Source organism: Anser anser (genome assembly GCF_964211835.1).
Source record: "Anser anser genome assembly, chromosome: 16".
In the NCBI taxonomy this organism is placed as follows: Eukaryota; Metazoa; Chordata; class Aves; order Anseriformes; family Anatidae; genus Anser; species Anser anser.
In genome coordinates, this window is record NC_139737.1 from 918,257 (window position 1) to 937,262 (window position 19,006).

At 57.4% G+C, this 19,006-nt stretch overlaps 1 protein-coding gene across 2 annotated transcripts; it reads left to right on the plus strand.

Moving 5' to 3' along the window:
• Nucleotides 1–8,610: 8,610 nt before the first annotated feature.
• On the plus strand, nt 8,611–14,159 carry COMMD7 (COMM domain containing 7). Of its 2 annotated transcripts, none has more exons than XM_083802025.1 (9): nt 8,611–8,775; nt 9,873–9,926; nt 10,025–10,127; nt 11,740–11,796; nt 11,875–11,912; nt 12,452–12,542; nt 12,664–12,713; nt 13,212–13,260; nt 13,775–14,159. In XM_083802025.1, exons 1-9 carry the CDS (start codon nt 8,692–8,694, stop codon nt 13,849–13,851), a joined length of 603 nt encoding a protein of 200 aa, XP_083658151.1. In that variant the 5' UTR covers nt 8,611–8,691; the 3' UTR covers nt 13,852–14,159. The 2 variants fall into 2 exon arrangements, with proteins under 2 accessions (XP_083658151.1, XP_083658152.1); XM_083802026.1 differs by having other exon boundaries at nt 8,641–8,733.
• Nucleotides 14,160–19,006: the final 4,847 nt, after the last annotated feature.

Consider the following 19,006-nt stretch of genomic DNA (forward strand, 5'->3'; position numbering starts at 1 on the left):
CCTGCGCTTCCCCGATGCGCTCCCCTCCCCTGGTCCGCCTGCGGAGGAGCTGCTCCGGGCTTGGCGGGGGGAGGATGAGGAGGAAGATGAGGAGGAGGAGGAGGAGGAGGCGGCGGCGTTGCCCCGGGCTCACCCGCTCGCCCCCGCCGCTCGCCGCCGGCTCGGCCGGTGCCCGGCAGCCCAGCGCCCCCCGGCTCCGGCCGCCCGCTGCCCTCGGTGCCCAGCCCGGGGGTGCCTTCACGCCTCAGCGCCGGCCGGGAGCCGCCTTCCTGCGAAAAGAGAGAAGGAGAGGGATGATGTCCTGACAGATCGCCGGCCCGAGGAGAGCAAAACAAAGGTGTTCCTGCCCTGCACGCCGGTGGCACCGCGGGCTCCCGGAAACCCTCCCGGCTGCTCCCGTGCCCGCGGGGAGCCGCTGCCCACCCCCGGGGCCCCGCCGAGAGCCGGGCCGGGCATTCCCCGAGCCCCCCGCCCCGAAGCCAGCCCGTGCCGTGCCGCCGTCGGGGGCCTGGGGCCCCGCGGCTTTGCCGCGCTCCCGCCGCAGCCCGGGGCTCTCCGGCGCCGTCGTCCCGACATCGCCGGGCTGCGGGGGAGAGCCCGGCAGGAGACCCCTCCGTGACAGCCCCGGGACGGTCCCGGGCTCCGCCGGGATCTCGCCGAGTTGCGGCAGGAGCCGGCAGGGCCGGGCGGCACCGGCGGGGAGGGAGCGACCGGGGCCGGGGCGAGCCCCTCGCCGAGCCCCCCGCCGGCCCGCCCGGGGGCCGAGCGCCGGCAACAAGTGGCGGCGGAGCCCGCTGCCCCCTCCCGCCGCCCGCTGCCCCCTCCCGCCGCCCCTGCCCCGCGCCGCCGGGGCGGCAGCGCCGCGACCCCCGGTAACCGGGCGCGGGGCGGGCGGCCGGAGCCACTCCCGCAGGACCCGGTGCCGCGTCCCCGCCCGGCCCATTGTCCCCCGCCGCCGCCGCGCTCAACAAAGCCGCCCACGAGGATGCGCCGCGGCTCCGGCCCCGGTAGCCCCGGTAGCCCCCGTGGCCCCGGTGGCCCCGGCCTCCCCCCGCCGCCGCCCCCGCCCCGGTGCCCGGCCCCGGGCTCACCTGCGCCGCGGCGGGACGCGCCGTCCAGCGGGGCCGCGCCGCCGCTCGCCGCCGCCCGCGCCCCGGCCGGCCCCCGACAGCCCCGCGCTCCGGTTACATGGCGCTTTAACCCTGCCCGTGCTGGGCAGCCCCTCCTCCTCCGCCGCCGCCGCCGCCCCACGCCGCCCGGCGGGGGAGGGGAGGGACGCGGGGCCCGCACCCCCCGGCCCCCGCCGCCGCCCCCGGGCCGCGCATCCCCCGGGGCCGCGCCGTGCCCCGGAGCCCGGCACCCCCGGGGCTCCGCACCCCCGCCGCGCCTCCGGCGCCCCGCGGGGCCCCGCATTCCAGCGGTGCCCCGCGCCCCCGGGGGCTCCCCCGCTCTGCACCCGCGGGGCTCCGAGCACCCCCCGCCGCTCCGCAGCGGAGCCCCCGGGGCAGGCGGAGCCCTCGGCCCGGCCGAGCCGCCCCGTGCCCGCGGCTTTCCATCAGCACTCTGCCCCTGGGCGCGCACCGCGGCGCGGACAGACAAAGCGGCGCAAGTTTTACAATAGTTCTTCGTTTGTTTGTTCTTCCCCTTCCCCGTACGGAGGCGAGCACTTGCGAGGGCCGTGCTGGGGCCGAGGAAAACAGGCTGCAAGTCCCCTGCCCGAGACAAAGCATCCGGAGCCCACGTGGGGTATAATCTTCTCCGCTCGCTTGTTATTGCCTCTAGGTACAGCAGAAAAGTGTGTATCAGGAAGAAGAAGGAATATTATTATCCCGCTGTGATAGAAATAAACTTTCAAGGCCAGGAGTAAAAATGAGCTAGCCAAAGCGGCAGCAACCTGTGGGAAGTGCCTGGACCGACCCACAGGCCCGTACAGCAGGTTCCCCGCAGCACCCCTCCAACCGTGCAAAGCACGAGCATGAAAAATGTGGCTGCATGTGCATAAAAAGCCCTGCAAGTGAAAAGAGAAGGAGCTGAGAAATCTGGTCTGGATAAGCCTTTGGGAACGCTGCAGATTACAGCTCAAATAAACACACGGCAAATAAACCTAAAGCTAATTTGCAGCTCTGTTGTCTAGACTAAAACCAAGCAAACAGATTTTACTCCTGTTTGGTTTTCCAAATCTGGAAAAGCAAAATGCTTCTGTGGGTTGCACTCAGGCAACTTTCTAGGCCGCTGTTAAGAGCAGAATTAGCCCTTGCTTCAGGGATCCACAGGCTCCTCTCCCTTTCAAGGGAAACCTTGCTGCTGCTGTTGGCCCCACTGACCTGCCATCAATCTCCCACCCTGTGGAAACACCCTCTTTCTCTCTCTTCCCCTTGGTTATCATTTAATTCAGGAGAGCACTTCTGTGCATACTGTTTGGAAAAGGCATGGTACCAAACAAAGCAGCTCCGAGCAGATTATGAGCTAAACCCTGACCCTTTCCTCTTTCTCTGCTACACACAGCCACAGAGAGATGCTGTGAGTTTATTTCTTAACTGTCAAGAGAGTTTGTGTGTCATTTTACGGGAGAAAAAAAAAAAAAGGTTCCTCTAAAGGGGATTTCATACTGAGGCTCCCTCCAGGCATTTCTGGCACCCTGCATCAGGCCCCCAGCTGAACGAGGCCCTGCTGACCGAGGGCTTGCAGCCCGCAGCCTGTGCCAGACCGGTGCCGGAGCAACCGCGGCACCTCTCCCACCAGCCTGAGGTTCACCATGGACAGGAGGGGGGATGTGACTCTGGGAACAAAGCTCCTCTGCTCTGTCACCAGAGCATCCGCGAGAAGACGTGAAACATGCCCAGGTGTTGGCTACAGGAGCAAGGAGCAGGGGCTGGGGACAGGCAGAGGACGCAGCGCACCGTGTCCTGGATGCGTCCCCGCTCTGTGGCAGAGTGGCTCTCCCACCGGCCGCAGAGCTGGACCTGCCCGGTGCTTCTGCAGGGAATCATTCCAGCCAGAACCACACTCACACCTGGCTGAGCTTCCTCCGCCGTCATTTCGAAGCAATGCAGCCTGTGATGGACCAGGTGAAAGCCACCAACTGCCTCCATCACGACAGAGTCAGACAGGACTGGTAACATCCATCCACGTCAGAAGTGACTCCTCATCCTCACCTTCCACTGTGGATGCTTACCAGCATCCATGCCAGCCCTTCCTCACGTAACTCAGCACTCCTGGCCCTGAATCCTCCTCCCCACCAAAGGCTACTCAGCTGCTGCCTTCTCTGCAGTGTCCCCGTGTTATGGCACCAGTCCCAGATCCTGTCTGTCCGCCTTATTCTCTACCTCCAATCCTCTTCCTTAAAGTTCTCTCTGCTGTCCTGGCCAGGCAAACCGATACTGCTTCCTCCCCAGTGCTCACCTGCTGTCTCTTACTTTGCACCAAAGTGTTTGGGTTGGAAACTGCTCTGTGTTTCGTAAGCAGCATGCCTGGAGATCCTAGACAAATAAGGCAATTGAGCAAATACGTTTTATTACCTACAGCCTTCAGCAGTGTAACCTCATAATTTCTGGAGACTGTAGGTCCCAGATTCCCAGACCCCAGTAAAGGCTCAGTGTTTGCTTTGTCTTCCAACAAGTAGAGAGAAGCACCAGCGCCATGAAATCTCCTCAGACTGCTGCAAGCTCTTCTAGTGGCCCTGAGGCAGGGAGCACGCTGAACTCTTCCTTTCACTGAAGGCAGCAGCAGTGCTCCTACTGACTTCAGGCTTGGGGGTTTCCCGTGCCGGCGTGCAGACACCGCACAACACAGCAGCTCCTTCCTCGGGCCGCAGCTGACATCACTTTCATTGCCTGTTACCCTTCAGTGCAAAACCCCACCTGAGCACATCTCCTGTGCTCTGTGAGCTGGCTCCACGCTCCGTGCCGGAGACCTCGCCCCAGCCCTGTGCTGGCCCCAGCCCTGTGCTGGCCCCAGCCTCCACACCAGCTCCACCGGCTCCCCCCCCGCTGCTCAGCCTGGGCTGCTCTGCAGGGCCCGTCCGCTCCTCGCCGCGCTCCCTGGAAAAGCTCCTGCGCCCCCAGCTTTGCTGCTGAGCACGGCGGGGAGCCACGCTACAGAGCAGCGCCATGGCGGAGCTCAGGCTACTGAAAGCAAGGTCTGTCCCAGCTGTCGGAAAGCCTCAGCCCGCTGCCACATGTGGGAGCAGAGCCTCCAGCCGCCCGTGTAGCTGGGCTGCCTTCTCACATCTGCGGGGAATTGGTGTTTACACGGAGATAGGAAGTGTTATCCCGCCTACATGGAGTTTCTAGCCCTTCCTGTGGGCTGGCCAGGACCACACGATACAACTCTCTAATAAAAATAAGGTTAAAAACAATTATCATCTGTGCAACCAGAACATCTAGAAAGATTGCGGCAACCAGCGTGTAAACTTCAAATGAGAAAGCACACAAAGAGAAGTCTTCAATGCCTCTGTAACAAAGCTGGCCACAAAATCCTCTTTTTCCTAGAAAACAGGATGCGCCTGCTACAGCCCAACCTGCAGAGACGAGCCCCCCCCCCAGCCCGCACGCAGGTCTCTGAGCAGCAGGGTGGCGGCGGGCAGGGTGCCACCACCAGAGCCCCTCGCGGGCTGGGCTCCCCCCCTGCTCCTGGGCAGCCCGGCGGAGGAAATGTTTCACCCAGCCACCAGGCAAGTGCACGGCAGGGCCCAGCAGAGCTTCCAGCCCCAACCTCTGCATGGGGTACTTGCAATAATTTACTCCTGTAACGACACTTCCCTGGGAGTACAGAGTGTGACAGGAGAGAGGGAGAGGCACTGAAATGCAGGAGAAACTGAAATCCTGATCTCAAAGGCATCACTTGGGTCAGCCTCTGTAGGAACAGAGCTCCCCCCCCCCAGCAGTGTTTCAGCTGGGCAATATCCATCACAACAGCAGGCAGGGAAGTTGCAGCATTCCTCAGCTCTCTAGACAGATGCTCCCCCAAATCCACACAGCCTGGAGGGAGACGCAGTGCATCAGCAGAATAAACAGAAGTCGTGGTCCTGGTGGGGTGAAAGGCGCCTGGGTGCTACCTGTCTCGTTTGTACTCTCTCACCCTTCTTCCTGGGCCTTCCTCCAGCCCGCAGAGGCAGGCAGTGCTCCCACGCCAGGGAGGTGCTCCAGGGCTGACCGCGGAGCGACTGTGAAGTGCTCTGAGAGCTTTGGGTGGAAAGTGGCAGCAGAGAACGGGACAGTGACACCCAGGATTTGATCTCGGGGAACGTGTCTGCCCAAGGTAACTTTCTCCATGTGCTGAAGAAGGCCAGGCAGGAAGCTCCTCAAGTTGGACAGGTGAAATGAAGCTGAAAAATGCCTCTTAAGAAGGGCACATCAATCCTGTAGCTCATTTTGGAGTGCACCATTTTAACACCCTATTTCCTTGTGTGTCCCCCCCCAAATTGCTCTTTGTTGCTGCTTTTACTGCAGTACTCGTGGTGGACAAGAGCACCTATCTGTAACACACAGATGCCATCCTCAGCCTGTCCTCAGCTCGGGGGAGCCCATCAGTGACACGCTCTGCATGAGAATGGCCCCGCTGCAGCGCCCCGCTGAGCAGCCCCAGCACCCCGCACCCACCGCAGCCTGGAGGGGGGAGCCCGGGGGCTCCGCAGGCACCAGCCCTGCCCTGGCACATAACTCGCCCACGCAGGCACCCTGTGGCCTTCTCTCTTACTGGAGTAAGTCCTTTCTGAAATGACTGCTGCCAGATCCTGGTCCCAACACCGCCAGCGCTGCGGGAGGGCTCGTGGCACTCAGCTGTGTGCCATGCCTCAATAAACCAGCATCCTGCGAGGTGGGATTGCTGAATTTCCTGTTGATTGTTTAAACAGGATGTTATGAGCACGAACCTCAATTTAAACTCTTCTTCATGAATCCTGTCACTCAACTTTCCCCAAGAATTTGGTTTGCTGCCTGGGAAGTTCTTTGCCACCACGGGCTTCCCCCTTCTGCCATACCTCATGCATGCTCACACAGGCACACACCGTGCACCAAGACCATCGTTAACTAGTTCCTAAATCGTCACCCTAGAAAGATGTGGGGAATTAAAGATGACTCACACACTGCTACTGCATGGCTAATCCTGGCACACAAACCAGACAGAAAATTGTCTCTTTCCTTGTTTCATTTTTTTGGCCATAAATGAATTTTGGGTTATGGAAGTGCGCACTTACCTTACTTAGGAAAATGTACATAGGACTTCATGTGACATTCTAAGGCCAGAAAGGTGTACCGTGTTCACATGCACTGGCACCCATAATTACACAATCTGTAAATAATCCTGAATTAATTTTAGTAAAGGTTAACTATTGTTTAGAGACAAACATATCCCTGTGGTTTTAAAACTGCCAGTGTGGCCAGTTCACCACAGAGCCTGATAAATTATTCCAATAGCTAATTACCTACACCATGAAAAATCTGCACCTTGTTTTAAGGTATACTGAATATTTAGGGTCGAATCCTGCAGGCAATCTGACATGTAACTTTTTCGCCTCACCAATCCTATTAAACTGAGGCACACAGTTCCACCCCACTCAGCGTGTACATGAAATAGAAAATCTCCTGGCTGAGCTAGGAGATGGAGGGAGAAGAAAAGGAAGTGTGAATGCTATTTCCAGCCAGACCACCAGTAAATATCTCTTAACTCCTCATCATTACTGGTACTTTGCTGCTTTACTCCTTGTTTATAAACCACTAGTGGGATATCTTCACAGTGAAAGATACTATAAAATTTCTATGCTCTCATTTGCAACTGAAAGTTTCAGTAATAAACCAGCAGCTTTGTGAACTGCCAGTTTTACCTTTCACGGGGGCTTTCGTACACTGTTTGCTCAGGCAGCTGGTGAACACCTTCCAAGATAAAATGGGTCAGATACACTCACACTGACAGAGAATAACTTCTGCAGAACTTATTTTGCTGCTGTTGGAAAGCTGCAAAATAGCAGCTTAAGGCAATGGAGTCCTTAAACACAGATCAGCCCCATTGTCCTCAGCGGGAATACATCAAGTTTTAATATTTTCTGTATCAAGGCCTTTCTCCTGAGCACAAATGGAAACTAGACCATGTAACAGGATGAGAAAGGGCTGATTTTTCATCTCACCTGCCCTCGTACATGTCCACGAGTCAAGGAGACCTCCTGCTTACCGTTTGTAGTGAGAATCGGCTTAAAATCTTCCTGTGAAACCCTGACCCCTTTGAAACACAGATACTTCATGTCAGCGGGCTCTCAGCCCCAAACTGCCTCCTCAGCTTCTACACGGGACCTGACCACACCACGCGGCCCGGCTGGAGATGAGCTGCTGCGGACAGACACTGCCACAGGCATGTGGTGGGCTCAGGAGTGGGACTGTGCTAGGAGCAGAGCTGGAAAACTACAGCTGAGTTTTGTGTCCCAAGTGGAATCTGGGGGGGGGGGGGGGGGGGGAATACCCTGTAAACTATGGCTTTTTAACATTTTTTTATTATTTTTTTTTTGGTATAGAAAAACGACATACACCATTTGGCTCTCATCCAGACATCTGCAGGTGAAGTTTAAAGCCTCTGCTCACTGAGGGCACCCATGACTCTTTCCGTTTTCACCTATATTTTAGGCTCCACACCCTTACAAGCAATCATACACTGTACTTTCCATGGAAGGAATCAGGTGCATAAAATTAAACACATGGGTAAATAATTATAGGACAGAGATCTTAGAGGCATGAAGAAGGATAAACATTTATTGGCACAGACAGACAAGCAAGCATGCAAATATACACATAGCAGTTTTTGGTAGGAAGGCAAAAGGCCATCCCAAACCTTCGCACCAAAAGCAATCGTTCTGTTTGACCCATGCATAGAGGATGAGCACGCGTTCGGAGGAAAGCCCTGGCCACGTTTCCTCCCTCCTGCACGAGTGCAGCCTGTAGGCCGCGTGGCCAGCTGGGCTCACGGCACAGCACCTCGTGCGCAAGCTGGGGGGGACCAGACCTGCCATCCTGCCATCTGCCTCCCCCAGGAAGCACAGGAGCCCCCTGAGCCCCTTCCCTGTCTCGGAGCAAAGCTGCGGAGGCAGCGGGGTCCCCCCGGTGCTGCAGCTTTGTGTGCCCAGGCTTCGGGTGCGGGGCCGAAGCGACTGCTCCGGGGTACCCTGGGGGGTGCAGCCTGCCCCGTGCCGCAGCTCCAGGGGACAGGGAGCCAGGATCGGTGCCTTCCGCCACCTCCCTGCACAGAGCAGATGCGGCAGGAGGAAGAGGGGTGACAAGGGGTGACCCATGGGCCCTGGGGTGCCAGCCCTGGGTGCAGGGGTGGACGCAGGGAGAGCGGCACCGAGGGGCAGGGAGGGAGCGCGGGCAATGGGGGAACACCACAAAGGGGCCAAAGTGGGCAAGGGGCGCACGCCCGGGGTGCGGGGGTCCCGAGGCGCCCGGTTTAGATCTCGTGGGGGAAACACGCGAGGGTGGTGAGGCGCGGGCTGCGCAGGGCCGGCAGCACCCGGCCGCCGGGGCCTGGCTTGGGGTGCTCGGCACCCCCAGGTGCGGGGGTGTCCCGGGGGGTGCCCGGTCTCGGGGTCCCGGGTCGGGCCGGGCCGGGCCGGGCGGCGGTGCGGAAAGTGCGGCCGCCAATGCTCAGGCTGAGGCGGGCGCCGGCGGCGGGGCCGGGCCGGGCCGGGCGGGCGGAGCCGCGGCCGCCATGGGGCTGCTCAACTTCACCCGCGACCCGGTGCCGGAGGCGGTGAGCGGCGACATGCACAACCTCAACCAGCTCAGCGCCGAGGTGCGGGGCCGGCCGGGGGGGGCGCGGCGCGGCCGTGGCTGCGGGCCCGGCCCGCACCGACGGGGCCCCGCCGCAGCCGGGTCGGGCGGCCCGGGGACCGGGCCCAGTGCGAGCAGCGGCCCCGGGCCGGGCCCCGCAGCCCCGGAACCCCATGGCCGGGCCCCGCAGCCCCGCAGCAGCCCCGGGCCGGGCCCCGCAGCCCCGGAACCCCATGGCCGGGCCCCGCAGCCCCGCAGCAGCCCGGTGCTGGGCCCGGCAGGCCGCGGTGCCGGGGCCCCTGCCGGGCCTCAGCGCGCTCCAGAACAGAGCGGCGTTTTCTGATGTCCGAGGCAGCTCCGCAGAGCCGGGCCCCACGTCTGAGGGACCACAGCGTGCGTTCCACGGCCCTGACACGGCACAGCCTGGTGCCCGGCAGGGCCAGCCCCGCGCACAGCCTGTTCTCAGGGTGCAGGGCGCGGGGGGCGATGGAGGGGCTCGTGTCGCGCCCGGCGCAGACAGGAGGGGCCTGGGCCTGTCGAGCGCTGGTTTTTCTCTGTGGGGCTGTGCAGCTTTGGGGTACTCGGGCCAAGGCCGGCACTGGTGCCAGCGGCAGAGGGAGTGTGGTGGGCTCAGCACCGCAGGCGGGCTCTCCAGCTCTCCTGGCTGCGAGTGCAGGAGGCTGAGGGCAGCAGCCAGGCCTTTAACCAGTTCTTTTCTTTCCTGAGTTAGTCTGGTTACCCTGTGGCTTCCATGAAACATGAGAGTGGATGTTTGCATCCTTTCTCTCTAGCAGTTTTTGGATTACACAGGATAGAACAGCAGCTTCTGATTAGCCAAGAACCACAAAAGCCCTGTGCAGTGCCAGCTACCAGCTGCACAAACCCTTTTGAGAGTCTGAAAAGCATCCATGAGCAAATCCCATCCGTAGGCATCTTGTCATGCCAAGGACTGGGGTACAGTACCAGCATGGGAGATCAAACTCTGGGACCAACGTACTGGAGATAGGTAGAGCTGCATCAAGGTGGTGTATCACCCCCGAGTCGTGGTGACGATTTGGGTGGCAAGGTGCTGAGAAATGACACATGCTCAGCTCCTAACACTGTCCTGTTTCTTCACAGCAATTCTCAGCGCTGACCGAAGTGCTTTTCCGGTTTCTAACAGAGCCCAAAGAGGTAAGGCATGTGCAGAACACCAAGAAGTGTGTAAATGCAGCTCTCGGGTGAGATGCACGCAGAGATAAGATTGTGTTGCTGCTCTTTCTCTCGAGCAGGTAGAAAGGTTTCTGACTCAGCTCTCAGACTTTGCCACCATGAATAAAATCAGCTTGGGCCCCCTGAAAAACATTGTCAAAAGTATTCTTCTGGTACCTAATGGTAAGTGATACATATGCATATGCTACCCTGAGGCCAAACAGTTGTGTCCATTCCTGCATGCTGCTTAAGGCTGTATGTCTTCAGAACTGCAGTGCACTTGACTTACACAATGAGTGCTAATAGCAGCTAATAAATGGCTTAGCATTTAAGAATCAAAAATTCAAAAATTGCTCTCCTGTTGGAGTATCCCTGTCTGGTGACTCAGACTTTGTCTTCTTTACACCCTGCCTGCGTACACATCTCACAGGCCTGACTAAACTCGCTTACCTACTTATTAAATGCAAGCACAACACTTTGTGACAGCAACAGAGCTTGGTTTAACTTGTGCCTATAAATCCATGTTTACTAGACCAGTGCAAACTTCCATCTAAATGATCCAGCACTGTAATTCCAACAGTGACAAAGCACTGTTTGAGACAGATCTGAGTGCATTCACACCCCTCTGGAGTGGGCTGGAAACCGGCATAGTTCTAGGCCACGTAAATGTGACATCTGCCGTTGTAGTCTTGCTTTAAAAAACCACAAAAGTGCCTGGCAATTTCTCATTCGTAAGCAGTGGAGAAGAGGGGCAGGAGGGATTCCCTTCGGGTGCCCCAGTCAGACTCCAGCACTATTTGAGATTGCTGTGATGTTGGGGCTGCCATTGGACGTAATGCTGCATCGGACATCTTCCCTACATGCATGTTCATGCCATGTTGATCCTTCTTATTATTAATAGTTCCTTATAAATATCCTTCGATCCAGGGTTTCCTATAGCTTTCCTCGCAACGGTGAAGCCATGCACAACTGTTTCCTGCATTTGGTCTAAACTTTCATTCTACTACTTTAAGCCTTTTCTTCTGTCCCAGAGAAGCACAGAATAATTTCCTTCCCTACAACTGTCTGGGAGGTGTTTAATGTGGGATTGGCATTTTCTCCCTTCCTGTTTCTGGGCTGGGCGCATTCAGTCTCACAGTTCCTGTTTGTGTGCACTGGCTCCAATACTGTTACACCTTTTCATTAGCTCTGGGATGCCACGGCCAGCATCAGAACAGATTACAGCAGATAACTTTGCCTATGTGCTACACAGACAGAAAGCCACGTGGGGCTGGCAGTCTCTTTGAATTTATGAGATTCCTGCTCTTGGCTTCAGAGAACAGAATCCTTGTAAACTTCCATGTGCTGCCTGTGCCCCAGAACAAAGGAGGCAGGCACAGCAGGGGAAAGTGTTATATGCACACGTTCACACCCATAATCCAAAACACAGCAGGTAGGTCAAATTAGTAGCCTGCCAGCCTTAACAGTTCCCCTTTAACAAGCAAAGCTTCTATAGGAGAGAAAGCAGCAACTTCAAAACACAACTGCTGCTGCTGTTACCATGGTTACCTGCAATGAAATCTCCCTCTCCCTCTCAGGCACTTCCATAGGACTGACTTTTAAAGCACTGGGCATCCGCAAAGATATCGGCAGACACAACTGTATTTCCTATCTCGCCGAGCTGTGGTTTGTTTCAAAACACAGTCCAAAACCGGTCTTTCTATGGCAGGGTCTCCATCCCTGCGTTTGTTTGCCTCAGTAAAGATTGATTTGACTCAGTAAAAACTGATTTTCTTTCCTTGCGTTGTTTATTCAGGTGCCCTGAAGAGAAATCTGTCTTCCGAACAAGTCAGAGCAGATTTTATTGCGCTAGGTAGGTCACGTGACTTCCCTAAATAAAAGCTAATTAATATTTATCACATATAGTAATCTCATATGGTTTCTCCCACAGGCCTCAGTGAAGAGAAAGCCACATATTTTGCAGAACAGGTATTAATACATCTTCGCTTGTTTCTAAACTAACAAAAAGACAAGTCTTTGAGTGGGAACTTGTAAAACCCTGCTGACATGCATCAGCTGCTTTCTTCAAAACCAGCTCAGCATTTTGAATGAAAGATCCCCAGATAACCGAGAAGAAACACTTTGTCTAATGATACATCTGGCTTGCTGTGGCCTCTACCCCTAGGTTTAGTGATTCCTGCAGTTCTGTGTGGCTTTCATTGGACTGTTTTTCTGCTTTGCATGCTTTGAGCCCTGGGGTCATGCAGTTACGTGAACACATGACTTTTTGTGCAGATATTGTTACATTGAACCAGTGTTAAAACAAAAACAGTGAGTTTCATTTCCAGAAGTGACAAGGCAGAGGGGATTCCTTGTAGGACTCAAACATCTTTGAAGACTCCCAACCACGTTAGTTTGTCCCTTCACACACGCACATTGGGCTACTGGTTTCCAATTTATGTTGAAATCACAGGTACCGTAAATAGATGTCCCTCTGAATTGATTGTTCGTGTGTCTTGCTCTTGCAGTGGAAGCTGAATTCCCCCACCCTAACACGCCTGTCTGTTGGTCAGACGCTGATGATTAACCAGCTGATAGATATGGAGTGGAAGTTTGGAGGTAATAGAGCTAAAAGATAAACCGAATGGGTTGGGAAACCCAACAGCAGCTTTCAGCTAAAGAACTTTTTACTTCACAGCTTAGCTAACGTTATCTCCCTTCTGTTCTTTCTGACTCACAGTTACTGCTGGGAGCAGTGAACTGGAAAAAGTGGGAAGTATCTTCTTACAGGTAAATCTCCTACATCAGAGAGTTCAGGTTATAGCGCAGTTAAGGAACAAGCTATGACCAGGCATGTGGGAAGTGCTGGCTGTGAGAGGAAATAGAGGAAAGCTACAGCTCATAGGAGCAGGCTCTGCAACAGTGCATCTGCTTCAGTCTTCTCGGTGCAACTGCCAGCAGATAGCAGGCACACTGCTATTTGTTACTCTTCAGAAGACATCGTGTCACAGAAGTGTAGCCCACTCTGAAAATCTGTTCAAAAAGCTCAATCTAGCAAAGGTCGTGCTATCTCGGGGAGGGAGGGGGAATGCCATCATTTGTAAGGACTTCCCGGAGATCCTCCCAATGCCTAATCTGTTCCTACAGTGACACTTCTTGAAAAGCCTGTCAAAGATGTGTGCGCTTTGCAGCAGTCTGCACTAAAACTCTCAGCAGACTCCTGTCTTTTCACAGTGCTTGAAATACAGGCCTCTGAATTAAAATGCCTCTGCTTTTTCTTTCCCCAAGCTGAAGCTGGTGATTAAAAAAGGAACCCAAATGGAAAACGTATATATAGGTGAGTTAACTGTTCTGGAAAAGAAGCAAGCATTCAAGAGCACGAAATCTGAGCTGCAGTCAGAGCTTCTGGGTTGTTCGTGGAGGTAGGGGAGCTTTGGACGCAGACCCAGCAGGGGTCACTGTGAGAGCACTGCTGGTAGATGCTGCGGCTGCTCCCGCCCTGGCCTCTCCCAGCCACAGTCGCTCTGGGAAGCGCTTACAAACACTGACTCTTGGGCAGTCTTCACGTCTTGGCATGAGTAAATATAGATATGCCACGGAGCCCTGAAAAGCAGTCAGGGCAGCATGACAGAAGAAGAAAGTAAACAATTCCAAAGTGTCAGTTGCTGTTAGGAGAATCCTCGCCCTGCACGGTCCAGCTAGCGTAAAGAAACAGCTGCTGAGAGTCAGTGTCTAATCCTGCCTAGCTTAGGTGAACGTGAGTTGCTCTGCAATAGCACCAGAATGGCTTTTCCAATGTTGCATGTGTAAACTGAAATCTAAGACTTTATGCCTCTTTTTTTTTCCTGCAGAGTTAACTTTGCCCCAGTTCTACAGTTTTCTGCATGAAATGGAACGGGTCAAAACCAGTCTGGAGAGTTTCAGCTGAAATTACATGGGTCTGAACTGACATCTGTCCAGGATGTTTAATTTCTCCTTGTGGGCTGCAGACCTGTTCTTTCCCAGCCGACTGTAACAGTGGGATAAGGGAAGACAAGGCCGTGTGACAAACAGTAGTGTCACGGCCCGGAGAGACCCATCAGTCCTTCAGAACCTGGATCTTTGGAAAGTGTTTTGAAGCAACTACAAGACCACCCTTTTTTTTTTTTTTTTTTTACCATTACGAGAAATTATTGTCAGAAATATGTGGATGTTTGTACTAAAATAGCAAAGAAATAAATGCATCTCCATCCTGCACCATTTGTATCCGAATTTAATTTGTTGAGAAAGAAACGGAGCAAAGAACCATTTTCAAACTTGGACGAATTAAGCAGAGAGGACAGGGAAGCAAGGAGAGCATCTAACCTGGTGAATCACTTAATGCTCACTTCCAAGACTCTCATTTCTCTATTATCAAAAAATGGAGTGATTACATCGTTTCCCAATCATGCCTTGTTATGGAAAATATCTCAGTAGTAGATGAATTTAAAACATCTTAACAAAACATCTACCTTCACGCAAAGAGGAAAGTCACAAACGGGAAATGGGAACTAGATAAATCCAGCTGTGTGTGTGCTAGGCTCGCGCAAGCAGCTCTGTAGCCTGCAGTTGGTGTGCAATAACACAGTTAGGTTCAAACCATTTCCCTGTGGACATACGTCCAAACCCCACGAAGCACCGTTAGCCCGACTGGCCAACAGCAAGGATGAGTTCTCCGTTGGGAAGCAGAGGGGGTCCCTGGCCGGACCTGGGGGCAGTGAGAGGCTGTTAGGTTCACTGAGTCCCTCCCGTGTCTGAACCGTTTAATTGTCCAGCACCTTTTGGCAGCCCGAGCTCGCTGTAAATTCCCATGGCACAAAGCTGAAGGAAATTCCCTCTTACCATGCAAACTCCTTTCACCTCTGGGCCTTCCTGAGGCCACCATGTCCCTGACGAACATGGCAGTTGAAGCGAAGGGCCTGAACGGCAGCGCAGGGATGGACACCGGCAAGGTGCCCTTAGTTCCCAGCCTGCCTCTGAAGTAGTTCCCTGTCCTATGGCATCCTGCAAGCCTGCTCGGAAAGAAGCAGCACTGCAGCTCCCTGGGCGTGCGTTTGCTCCCCATTAAAGCCACACACAAGAAGACAGTTTCTTCCCCAAGGAGTCACAAAGCTTCCCGCAACTCCCAGCTTTACACGTACCTTCTTGGCTTGCAGAAAAGCTGACATTTTTCCCCATTGCAGTCCCCATTTCATGCAGTCCTGGATGAGTGACTAGAGCCGGTAACAAGGATAGGCTGAATCGCACGCCTGGAAAACAGTACAGGGAATCCTGCTGGTAAGCCCAGGGACAGTATCTGCATATTTATTTTCCCATATATCGGGCCATTCACAAGCATTTTAAGCTTAATAACATGATTAACGCAATTTAAAAAAGAAAAAAGAATCTTTGACAATGTCCTGCAAAATATTCCATCTCATTTTGGGTGTCAGGAAAAGCTATTTCAGGGAGGAAGAAAAGCTCCGAAGGGCTGCTTTCTGAAGACAAAAGGATTTTTTTTTTTTTTCTTTACGTTCTCTGCTGCCTGTTCCTTTTATTTCTCCTCACCCTCCTGGTGCCACGGCGGCACCGCTCAACCCTACCCAGTCGGGGCGGAAGGTGGCCCACGGCGGTGCCGGGGCAGATGCCAGGCCCAGCTGCGGGTCAGGAACCCGCCGCCCCCTCCCCGTTTTGGATTAAGCTCCTCGGGGCTGACGCACACCGCGGCCCGCTGACCCCAAGCGCAGGGGTCGCCTCCATGCTGCTCCGCAATCCCCACGGGCGTCTCTGATCGGCGGCATTACAGAGCTGCCGCCGCGCCATCGGGACGCGGCGTGACCTCCACGCTGCCGCCCGCGGCCCCCCCTGCCCCCCGGCAGCCCCCTTTCATCCCGCGCACTTGGCTGTGCATGAGCGGAGCTGGCAGCCCTGGCGGGGAGGGACCGGGCTCGGCGCAGGGCGATGCTGACCGCAGGGGACCCGGGGCTGGCCTCGTGCCCCCGTGGCAGCTCCCGAAGCCCGTGCCGGCGTTTGGGCGGCGAGCGCGGCCCCGAGCAGCAGCAGCAGAGCATGGGGAGGGCTGAGCGGGGACGGTGCCACGAGCGGGGGCTGCTGCGGTGCCCGTTCCTGGGGGGTTTCCTGGCAGGCAGCGGGGCCTCCCGCGGCGCCCGGTGCGCGCGGCCTCTTCCGGCTGCCCGTCAAGCCCAGCCAGCCGAGGGCTAATCTCCGCGGGGCAGCGGGCGCGGGGGAAGCGGGGGCCTCTTGCAGCGCGGGGTGAAGCTAAACTGTACTGCTGCAGCGGTTTGCCTCCCCCAGGGCTTTCTCGGCCCATTTCCTCCGGTGCAGCCGTGCTGCAGCCCCCCCCCGCTCCTGCCCGGACCCCGCGGCGGGGGCTGCAGAGGGGCAGGGGCAGCTCTGCACGGCCGCAGCTGCAGCGCAGCCACCCCCACGCGCTCAGACGCCCGCGCGGCCCTGCTTGACATGGTGGGGGCCACCCCGCTGCACCCCAGGAGGTCTCTCCTGAAGCCAGGAGGGCACAACGCAGCGCCCTGTGCTCCCGCCTGCCCCTCCAGCCTCCCACAAAGCCACAGAGGGGGGGACGGGGGTTGCACCCTCAGAGTCTGTTCCTCCCCCCCCCCCCCAGCATGGCTTCGATGCGGCTGCGATCACCAGCCGTGGCAGATAACGATGATGGAGGGGGGCCAGGAAGCTTTAGGACACGGCACCTTCTCCCCTCAGCAAGACGCCGATGCCATTTCCCTCATGGGCGAAGGAGCCCCCCAAGGCCTGAGAACAAAAGCCCCGGCGGCCCCGCCGCCCTCCCCCTGCCCGGGGCAGCGGAGCAGACGCAGGCTCCGCTTCCGCTCCCTCCTGCAGCCGGCGGGGAGGAAGGAACCGGGCGCTGCGGCTCTGCCTGACCTTGAGCAGGTCGCGCAGGCAGCGGCCGAGCTCCCGCGGGAGCCCCCGCTTTCCCAGGGCTCGGGCAGCCACCGCAGGCTGAGCTCTTCTGAGAACCCAGTCTTTATCCATGGCCAGGCTTTCCTGTTTGCAAAATAGGGCGGCTAAACTTGGGGCTGGCCAGCAGCTGGGAAGGGGCTGTGGTAGGCGAGGATTTTGTAGGTTAGACCACAGACGAGCTGGGGAGAAGAAAGCCGCTCCTCAGAGCAGGCCGGAGCCCAGCTCAGCGCCAGGCCAAGCCCTCAGCGAGGCTGTAGGGAAGTGCAGGGCCTGATCGAGCTGAGCAGCAGCCCAGCGGGCAAGGAGGGGTTGCCTCCACCGTGGCTTCAGTCCTGCACTGAGCACCGTGGCAGCAGCCAGCCCTGCCCCTCCTCACCCCACGCCTTCCCATCCCCAATTTCTCCAGGTTTTGGGGCCATGCAGCATCCTGGCTGTCACCGAGTGGTTCTGGGGACCCGGCCCAGCAAAAGCTCACGCTGCAAACTGCAGCTCCCAAATCCGCTTTGTTTCCCTGGGTACAGCAGCCCCAAGCACACCCCCGGGAGGGGCAGCGGGAGAGGCCCTGGGGCAGTGCCACCACCCCATGGTGCCACCACCCTGGGGACAGGGACCCGCCGGGGTGCGTGGGGCTCCGCATGGCCGAAGCTCTGGGCAGAGCCCCTCAGTGCCTGCCCACCCGGCCGGCGTGAGCTACACCCGCTGAGCACCGTCCCCCCCCGCAGGCAGGGTCTCCAGTGCAAGGAGCTGGAACCAGACCAGATGCAACCAGAACACACAAATACCTATGGAGAAGTGCCAAGAGCTTTTCCTAGAAAGCGTTTGCTGTGGAAGAGACGGTGGCGGGGCCCAGCAGACCTCGCTGGAAGGAGACAGTGGGACTGCGGTGGACCGTGCACCAGCACCAGCTCACCTCGCCTGCCTGGTTCAGCAAGCAGGGCATGCAGGCAGGGCACCTCCTTCGCTAATCCAGCCACGGCTTTGTCCTTTGCTCCATTTCTGCTCCCAGGCTGTGCATGTCTGCTGCCTGCGGACAGGGCTTGGGGGGGATGCCCCGCTGGGAGCCAGCAGCAGAGGGTCCACCCCCAGCACAGCCCCAGCTTGGCGGGCACAACTGCACTGGGACCAGCGGCACCGGGACTGGCCTGGGAGCAGGGGTATGGTGAAAACACGACCGGCCCCAGCTCTCCACATCAGTCTAGAGCAATTGCAAGAACAAGTTCAGGTGCCCTAACCCCACAGATCAGCAAATTCCTTGCAACAGGGGCCAGGCCCTGGGTTTGCACAGCGGGGCCTCCACGACCCCTATGGTACGAAACAAACGCTCCATTATGGTGGTGACCCCACGGCTTCCCGGGGCAGCTCCAGCTCCTCCAGCACCATCCCAGCCTCCATGGGGAGGCTGCTGCTGCCTGGAGGCTGCTGTGGCCGGAGGGGGACGGCGGGGACAGCCCGCCCCAGGACAGGCACTGCTGCACCCTGCTCGAGGCGCGGGGAGAAACCCTGCGTGTGAGCCTGGGCCGGTGCTGCCCATTCCTGCAGGAGGGGAGAGAAGCTGGTTGTGTGCGAGGCGCTGGAAATATTCCTAGCATGTCCTCCCTTCCCGAGCCTTGCCATCTCTCTAGGCATTTCTTTGTCCGGGCACACTGCGAACAATTGGGGTTGCTCAGCCAGACCGCAGGCTGTCGATCAGCAGAGCGAATGAATGCTCAGGCATAAGGAACCCATCTTCTCCCGCAGCACGGGGACGTGGCCAGCAGAAACAGGGCCCGTGGCACACAAAGCAAACAATGCCCGGGCACCGGCGCCAGCACCGGCCCGAGGAAGGTGGCGGGAGCCCCGCAGCCCATCCGAGCAGCGGCAGAATGGGAGGGGATCGGCCGTGTCCCCGGCCCTGCCACTCTCAGCTGTGCATTTTGCACCACGCGGGTGCCCGAAGGCAGCTGCTCGTGCCCCTGCTGCCTCCGCCAGCTATTTTAGAGCCCCCTGATCCAGGACTGGTTGCAGTCGCTTCCTTTGTGGGCACAGCTCCACCACCAGCACCCCAGTCCCGCTGGGACGAGCCCTCCCTGTCCCCCAGCCCCAGCTGCTCCCCTCTGCAACCCCCCGAGCACCCCCAGAGCCACTCCTGG

Bases quoted from the DNA above. Each gene is read 5' to 3' on its own strand.
- COMMD7 (XM_083802025.1), top strand. From the start codon at position 8,692: ATGGGGCTGCTCAACTTCACCCGCGACCCGGTGCCGGAGGCGGTGAGC. The intron at 8,776-9,872 runs GTGCGGGGCCGG...GTTTCTTCACAG, and splicing joins TCAACCAGCTCAGCGCCGAG to CAATTCTCAGCGCTGACCGA. The intron at 9,927-10,024 runs GTAAGGCATGTG...TCTCTCGAGCAG, and splicing joins TTCTAACAGAGCCCAAAGAG to GTAGAAAGGTTTCTGACTCA.